The sequence below is a fragment of the Protomyctophum parallelum genome, assembly GCF_964188405.1.
Source record: "Protomyctophum parallelum genome assembly, chromosome: 12".
NCBI lineage: Eukaryota > Metazoa > Chordata > Actinopteri > Myctophiformes > Myctophidae > Protomyctophum > Protomyctophum parallelum.
The window spans coordinates 28189904-28199068 of record NC_139712.1 but is presented as its reverse complement, the minus strand read 5'-3'; the positions used below and the strand labels follow the sequence as shown (position 1 = coordinate 28199068).

The window sequence follows — 9165 nt, the reverse complement described above, 5'->3', positions numbered from 1 at the left end:
ATTATTTCACTAAGCTAGAAATACGAGGACATGTTAGAGGGAGAAACAGTATCCTACTCAATCAACTTACTTCTGACAGGAGTTTTCATGCAATGCACGCACAGTAAGACTACGGTGATTGGTATTGTCATCACCATGGGTGGGTGAGTCCTGTAACTTTCCAGACGTTAAGCTGTGTTAGTGTATGTGTTCAACAAAAAACACAAACACACACACACACACACACACACACACACACACACACACACACACACACACACACACACACACACACACACACACACACACACACACACACACACACACACACACACACACACACACACACACACACACACACACACTTTCAAAGTTATTGATTATTATCTCAAGTACTGTAGTACTGCAGAATGTCTCATTCTGTATGAAGTGTCTGCAGCCACAGTATTTTGTCATATTGGCCAGAGAGTGAGAGGAACAGTAGCAATAGTACTTGTACTTTACGTTAGCTGTATGAATGTGTTTTTATGACAGGTTATGATACTGCATAATGCTAAATGTAGAAGGGAGTTCCAACCGCGGCTCTAGCCTATGGCAGGCCAGTCCGGTGCATCTCAGAAGCAGGACAGGTTACAAGCATAACACTGCACAATGTTTGTCATCATAACTACATCTGGGCATTGAATGTCCAGTTACCCGCCTCCTTAAATATAAAAGGTTCAGTTGTGCCCATCTGTTGTTGTATGACACCATTTTGTTGCATTTGACAATCAGTTGTGGCAGGTTGACTGTGATTTAGTTTGACTATTCAAAAATGGCAGATATACAAGTTCATAGCATATGTCACAAGTGGTATGAGCTTGTAGATCTGATGGATTTGTTTTTACATCCAGCTTCAGACGACGTGCCTCTTCAGGAGACTTGGTTCAGATCTGAACCCATTTGATTTGGCGTTGCGACCGCATGCCCTTGCTGACGTCAACCCCAGGCAGGGTTTGAACCCACAACCTTCCGCATGAAAGGCATATGCTCTAACCACTACACTAGGGTGGCCCTAGCTTTCAGATTTGATGTTTTTGAAAAATCGTGAAAATCTTTGCAAATATTTTTTAATTTTTTAAAGCAAAAGTTTTAATTCAAATATTTTCTTCTGGGGGTCCCTGGAACATAATATTTTGATATGGACAAATACATAGACCTCTAATTTTGGGTGGTCCTTGACACTGATATAGCAACATATGTTTTTCAGAGAACTGATTTAGAAAACGGATTTAGAAGGCATTTGTAGAAGTTAGAATCGGCCTGTCTCCGACTCCCCTTCTTCAAAATAGTCCAGTGACTGATTGGTCCAGGACTGAGTATGAACCTTTGACTCAGGAGTTTGTACAATAATTATTTGTAAATACCAATAAATTATTTTGTGAAATAAAGTGCATTTTCTTTTGTTATTTGTTTCTATTACAGCCAGCAGTATTTTAGGCTATGTGTATAGTTTGTGTTATAGATGGCTTCCATACTCTGATACTAATAATCATCTGCAAGGAATTTCTTGACAGGAAGTAGCTCATAACATGTCTACGGTGGATTTTTATTAAACAAAAACTTTACAGATTGAAAGAAGATAATTCAAGCTTTATTACTTTTGCTCTTATTAGCTATATATAATATATAGGTTGTGCTCAAAGTATTGACAAAGATCTCTGTCTCATGGGTTACATGCATATGCAGACAAACCTATGGATTTGATCCAATACCACCCACCTGCTCTGTTTCTTCTTTTCGTCCACCTACCTGGATGACTAACTCTGCTCCACTGACTGACAAACCAGAGACTGCAGAGGGATTGCGGTGCCCACACAGCACATGTACAGCCTCTCTGGCTGGATTTTTTTTTTTTTACTTAAGTAAAATCAATACCACCATGTGCAGATCTCTTTTACAAAGTCCAGTATTCAAAATGTGCTGTACAAAAGTATTGGTCAAGAATTCCAGTACTTGCGCAGGAAACTGGGTTCAAATCCGGGGTAGAAGAGGAAAGTACATAGTACAGCTTTAACCTAAGACATAAGATAAATACATTTAGTTGTAGTTTGTGTGAAAAGCAACAAATAAAAAACTTCTTACAAAGGTTAATTGAATAATTTACATCTCTGTCACATTGTGATAACGATCAAAGCAACGGCCTCAGTTGTACCAAATAGTGTCATGAGATTATATGGCATTGGCATTATCATGTCATTGCAGGAAATTCAGCTGACACCATTATTACAGCTTCCCGAGCTGTGTTCAAAACAATAGGAGGAAGTTCCATTGCATTTTCTCTTAAACTTGCAGTTTTGCACTGTTTTTGGAATTGCCAGCCCCTCTGGAATTTCCAGGAAAGCTACCCTGGTTTTGGTGCGTATGCATTCTCTTGCCCCAAAGACAAACTTTGACAACTGTTGTGTGCATCTTTTAAAAGGCAGCTGCTAGCAGGATTGAGGAAGGAAAGGGTTTTTATCTGGATCGGTGATGGTGTGAATGCATCGCACACGGCCATCCTCCCTGGCTCAGCAGACCCTAGAAGAGTTCAGCCAGGGTCACGAGTTTACCGGGGACTGCAGACAAGATGGGAAATGTTAAGACTGACACACAATGGGAAGTGGAAGCAGTGTTTTCCTTTTGATTTGCAAATAACCAAGATCTGTCGTTGAAAGGGGGTCCTCTGTAATGTGATACTGTGTATACTGTATAGGTGCAAATCCACATACAGGTTCATAGGTTCTGTATAACGAGGTCTTGAAGAAAAAACAAACATACGTAACATACATTTGACCCACCATAATCAAAAGGATAAGGCAAAAATGTCTACGGCTTGCCATTGCAGTCCTCAGTATGATAATATATGTGTAGGAGGTCATGTAGTGTGGTGCGGTTGGGGTGCATGAAATGTACGGTCCAGAGTTCATGATGTTCATGAACATCATGGTACTGTATTTATGACCATTATATGTCTGTCCTGTTTTTATTTGTTGTGTATTTTTTGTTATTGGCAGAGCTGTGTCACTTTGCCTCTTCTCTTGGCCAGTTCACACTTGTAAAAGAGACTTCAGTCTCAATGTGGTTTGTACTGGTTAAATAAATAAAATGAGGATACATCAGACACACATTTACAATATATCATCTCTATACAAGAGTTTTAGAAAACCAAAACCAAGGTACATACAGTATATCTTCAAAAATACTAGAAAAGAAATCATGACGACCCAGGAACCACAACGTATAGTTCCCTATTTAGTAGTATAGTATAGTCCCTATAGTGTATAGCCTATAGTGTAAGTATACAGCTTCTAGTACTGCTGAACCAGCTCTTTAAGGAGGACTTAAAAGTCACATGTACTGTATGAGCCAATGGACTTTAGGTAACCACAGTAGCACAGCATAATATTTGAATGTATGGCCTCTACACTGCAGTAGGCCTACATGTAGATGGGTATTTAGCTGGGTTTTAAACAGACTTGCCAACACAGCGAAGGCACAATCGCCCATCCTTGCTGTGTTGGACTGTAGCATCTTCAAATACGCCTAAAGCTTGTCAGATATGACTGATGTAGATGTCAGGGTCATGCAAAGGTCACTTAATTATGTCTCTCTCTCTCTCTCTCCTTTTACCTTTTGACAGTCTTAAATACCTTCTGTGATTACTGATAAATAATATGCAGCTTTTAAAGTAGCCCATTATTCTTTTCTGGTTGAAACAACCAGTAGAGGGCGATGAAGCAGCAAAAAATAAAAACTCGTATTTTACATAATCCTGGTAGTACAACTCATAGTCGGTGGAGGGGGCTCTCTCCTCTCTGACAGTTGGTTCCCTGCTGCTGTATAGCTATGTATTTACCCTTGTGTCTTCTGTTGTCTGCAGGGGACCTTATTATTAGCTCTCAAAAAGATACAAAAAAAGAATGTATTGAATATACTTTATTAGCAGTTTGCAGGGGGAGAGAGAGAGAGAGAGAGAGAGAGAGAGAGAGAGAGAGAGAGAGAGAGAGAGAGAGAGAGAGAGAGCACAAGTACAGTTCAGGACAGGTACAGAATGAAACCCAAGAAAGCACTATGGCTTGTTTCCATTCTCCATAATCAGACAGCCATCTTGCCAGCAAGGTGATACATAGGTGACACTTCCCACAGAGAGCCCATTCATCCAAACAGAAAAGTCCTCTCTAATTATATTAAACAACGTCAAAATCACCAACATTGCAGCTGTAGGGAAAGCTTGAATTATCCTCTTTCTATCTGTAAAGTTTTTGTTTAATAAAAATCCACCGTAGACCTTTTATGAGCTACTTCCTGTCAAGAAATTCCTTGCAGATGATTATTTTCTAAGTATCAGAGTATGGAAGCGCTCGTTATCAGTAAAGCAACCTCCTGCTGCCTCCTGCATTATGTGCATTCAAAACAGGTGGTACAGGTAGGCCTACGCATGGGCCGTTGAGTGATAGTCAAGAGCTAGCCCTGGAACATGACTGCCATGATAATTATCATGACAGTCATGCAGTAACTTTGCCCTGTTTTTTGCAGTCGCTGCATTTACAAGATTTCCGTATATATAAACATTCAGATTTTAAATATAAAGTACTCACAAAGTGTCCCACGGGTGTTAGTTAGTAGCAGCGCGAGCGATTAGAATTGCTGCGTCCAGCGTTCTTTAATAAAAAGCATTTTTGTCCGAGCTCTCCGGCTACTTTTTTCAAACGGGGTTCGTTTGGGAAATCCACAGTTGCACACCGGGAGCGCACTCGCCTATTAGTCTGTATTGGCAGGGCGGTCAGCGTACCTATATCGAACACACCGAGTGCCACCATCCTCCCGACCGATAGGGGCGCGTAGTTGAAAGCCAATGGCAAAATAACACCTCGGATAAAAATGCTTTTTATTAAACAACGCGGGATGCAGAAATTCTAATCGCTGGCGCTGCTACTAACTAACACCCGTGGGACACTTTGTGAGTACTTTATATTTGAAATGCGAATGTTTATATATTTTAATTATTTGTAAATGTAGCGTCTGCAAAAACCAGGGTGAAGTTGCGTCATGACTCTCGTATGAATACGAGAGTCATGTTTACAGGGCTAGTCAAGAGCACTTCCAAACTCCAGCACCTAGAAAAAAAGGAGTAGCTGATAAAATAAAAAGTAGCTCATAAAATGTCTACGGTGGATTTTTATGAAACAATTGCACTTTACAGATTGAAAGAGGATAATTCAAGCTTTCCCTATGCATGCTGCAATGTTGGTGATTTTGACGTTGTTTAATATAGAGGACTTTTCTGTTTGGATGAATGGGTTGTCTATGGGAAGTGTCACCTATGGTATCACCTTGCTTAAGATGGCTGCGGTCTGAATAGCCTATGAAGAATTGGGGACCTCCCCTCTCGCGGACGCGGTCACGCTGTGTGTTCGAACGCCTAATCAGAATCGAATTGAATATGCTATAGCCTACTTTGCATTCTTCAACAGGTCTGTCCCTGTCCAGTCTTTGTGGATGCTGATCATGTGCTCCAGAAGACGTGTTGGTTTGTGTGCGTAATGATACGCTGTATTATTATTAGCTCCACACGTGGGCAGAGCATGCGTGTAATATGACAGAGGGCGCACATAATCATGAGCTATATGAACATCATTCAGATGAAAGTGCTCCTCCTTCCCAACTCTTGACTTCATGGACACTACTTGAAGATTACGCGCGGGCGTTCATGACGAATATAGTCTGTGCGTCGTGACTGCCTGCGGCGACAATGCGCTTTTGTAACTTTTCTAATAAGTCACACAGCTGGAGATACTTGACGGCAGGGGTTTTCTGTTTTTCTTTTTTAACGTTTTGTCACTGACTGGAGTCGGCTGTGATGGTTCTAAACAATTCACCGAAGACGAGAGCAACACATTTGGACAAACAACACATGGAGTCGCATGAAAACCATGGCTTACAGGTATTCAGTCCTTTTCACCCCCTATGCTTTATAAATCATTTAGTAAAGCCGTGCAGAGCCGCCTATAGGTGAAATGCTGCATATTATGGCCAAGTGTTTTGATTGATTGAATATGCCTACTTTAGTTAGAAAGTAGCATGCAGATATTTAGGCTAAAACTTTAAGGATAACGCAAAAGTCATGGGGACTTGTTTCCATTGTGGTCCTATCTATCCATTTAGGTTATTTCGATATTTTTTGTTGATTCGTGAAATTTTCCTTTTGTTTATTAAAAAAATAACACTAGCCTACAATAACAAATATATAACAAGAAGAAGCTCATTATGTGGCCAATTAAACTGTATTCGATGCTAATATGTTATCCTCCCCATGGTTATCCTTATAGTACTTTAGATTTGTTGGCATGTTATGTCATGCATCAGAACTGTTCAACATTTAGCATGTTAAACTATTTCAATATCTGGCTTCATGCTTAGCTGATAATTAAACCCCATCAGATCCTGTTTCACCTTCTTTTGAGAAGATTACCAGACCCTCTCCTGGCAGCTTACAAAGGGTACTATACAGTACACACAGCTGGCCTTTTTATATGCATGATTTACATGTCCTAGGGTAATACTTTCGTGGAATAAAAGGCAGAATCTTGAAATTAATTTGTTTCTCCGTTGCCACTAGCAACACACAGGAGTACCTCAGCTTAGTCAGTGCATTGCTTTTCCAGATCCCATCATATCAAAGCACGACTTAAGACCACCCACACAACTACCAGGGTTTTGTGACATACTGCCTCCAGGGATATAAGACTGAAATCTACAGACTATTTTATAACCTCAGGTTTTGAGTAGCCTATAATCTACAGCAGTGGTTCTCAAACATTTTTCGCACGAAGGATCCCCATCCCCAAATTGATGGATAATTTATATTTGGCCTCCGACCCCTATCTGCTTGTATATCTGCTATTTTCCAATAGCCATATAAAATATGCATAAAAGGGTTAAAATGTAATTAACACTTTTAGCTGGGGACCCCCTGGAACCCCCTCAAGGACCCCTGGGGGTCTGGGGAAGGGGTGGTCCCCACTTCCCGGTTCAAACCTTGGCTCCTCTGACCTTGCTGTCCCTGAGCAAGACACCCAATTAATCCCCAACTCTCCCATGCACTCATCTGAGCGGAACACTGCTGGGTCAAATGGCACAAAAGTAATTTACCCTCTGGGATCACATCAAATACACTTTATTTATATTATACCATACAGTAGACCAGTGGGTTTCTTTTGTTTTTAGAGGCACTAGCCCCTCCAATGCATGGCTTTTGAAGATTACGTGATGTGGCAGCCAAGTCTATGGACTTTTTAATGTTTGTTTAGAGCACTTCTGATGTAAATCGTTTGCCAGCCAAGTCTATTAAAGTCCATCTTTAATGTTTGTTTAGGGCACTAAATAACAACGTTAGACGTCATGTGGCCAATATAAACACATCTTGTGACTGATTACGTTTTATACAATAACACACTGCATTCACGTCTCGTGGAGGACGATGAGGATGATGATAGTGTCAGACTTTAATTTTTATTTGATTTTAATTTTTAATTTCAAGGAACCACATAACCCTGAGAGTGTACAAATGGAACCAAATAGACCCTTAATGGACCCATAAGGGTCCATTTGGTTCCATTCGTACACTCTCAGAGGAACCACATAACCCTGAGAGTGTACAAATGGAACCAAATAGACCTTTAATGGACCCATAAGGGTCCATTTGGTTCCATTCGCACACTCTCAGAGTTACAGACCAGAAAGGGTCTGTTTGGAACCCATTCAAGGAACTCTTTGAGAACCACTGCAGTAGACAGACAGACCGACAGACAACAACACACAGACAGATCGATAGATGATTGATCGATTTATGTCTATCCGCCACTAACAATTTAACAAACCATCTTGTCTTCCCTGCTCTCCCTGAAGCCCCAGAGCAAAGTGGTGCGAAGGAAAGGTAGATTCAAAGGCTCTGACGGCAGCACCTCCTCTGACACCACAACCAACAGCCTCGTCAGACAGGTAAGGATGACTGTAGTTTTACGGCTTGCCAATCCTGTCGCGTGACGGGCGGCTAGTATGTCGCATGGACTTGTTATGTTTGACATGTGAGAGGCTCATCAGGGGCCATCAACCCATCTTAACGTCACTAACACGCTATCCCTGTCAAACAGTCACTCGAAGAAAGAAAGAAAACAATTGTAATATTACTTGTGAGAGAGAGGAGAGAGTACAGAGAGAGAGGGAGAGAGAGAGAGAGAAAAGAAGTTGTTTGCCCGGGGGGGTACGCTATAGAGAAGATGGAGAGTACTGGTGGTCTCATCAGCCATGACTCTCTCTCCTGTGGCTCAACAGGAAGAAGGTTAAACTACCGTCTGGGTCCGGGCCGCTTGCATAGCGGTGTCGTAGGTTCGAATCCCGATCCCGACGACCTTTGCTGCGTGTCACTCCTCATTCCGGCCGCTGAGCTGGTAAGGAATGGTGGCAGATTATGAAGTTCAATTTCATAACGCCTGAAATTCAAACGAGTGAGTGAGTCAATAGAATGCTATTGTTTAAAATGCAAACCATGATATGGATAACATTACAAGGACAAGAACGTGTGCAATTCCTTAATGGTTATATATAATCATGATCATACCTCACCATACGATTTATCAATACATGCATATCGTCTCTGTCGGCTGGAAACCTCATATGTACAAAACTGTTAATTTTCAGGATTCAAATTCAAAGTTCTGCTACTTTTCATGTTTTTGTGTGACGCTGTAGTATGATACAATTAGGGCATTACGACAAAACAAAAACAGTTGGAATGTGGAGAGAGGAGGTTTCTGCCCGACAGCAATGATTATGTATTCTATATATTGCATTATGCATCAGGTTCAGGTGTAGTTGATTGTGCTCATGTGCTAGTTTCCTGCGTTAGGAACCACCACATACAGTAGTATAACAGTGAACGCGAGCTGTGAGGAATAGCACAGCTGCAACCATTATCATCAGTCAGCAATGGAACTGTATGTTGCAGTGAAGAAGGCACTCTGTAAACATAGCTTGGGTACAGTATGTTAACGATCCTGACGCAGAGTAGGCAACTCTCCTCTTGAGCTATGTGGTTCTTGAGTGTGGCGACACTGGGGCCTGTTATAAAGCAGACCCTTCAAGGTAGTGCACACTCAAAGGTGT

At 41.3% G+C, this 9165-nt stretch overlaps 1 protein-coding gene across 2 annotated transcripts in view; it reads left to right on the top strand.

The window, feature by feature from the left end:
- The first annotated feature begins 5802 nt into the window (after nt 1-5802).
- cacnb2a (calcium channel, voltage-dependent, beta 2a) overlaps nt 5803-9165 on the top strand; it is a 102886-nt gene continuing 99523 nt past the window's right edge. For both annotated transcript variants that reach the window (XM_083778586.1, XM_083778585.1), the window contains exons 1-2: nt 5803-5944; nt 7909-8001. In XM_083778586.1, the coding sequence (XP_083634712.1) occupies nt 5861-5944; nt 7909-8001 (177 nt within the window). In that variant the 5' untranslated portion in view covers nt 5803-5860. The remainder of the gene's footprint in view (nt 5945-7908; nt 8002-9165) is intronic.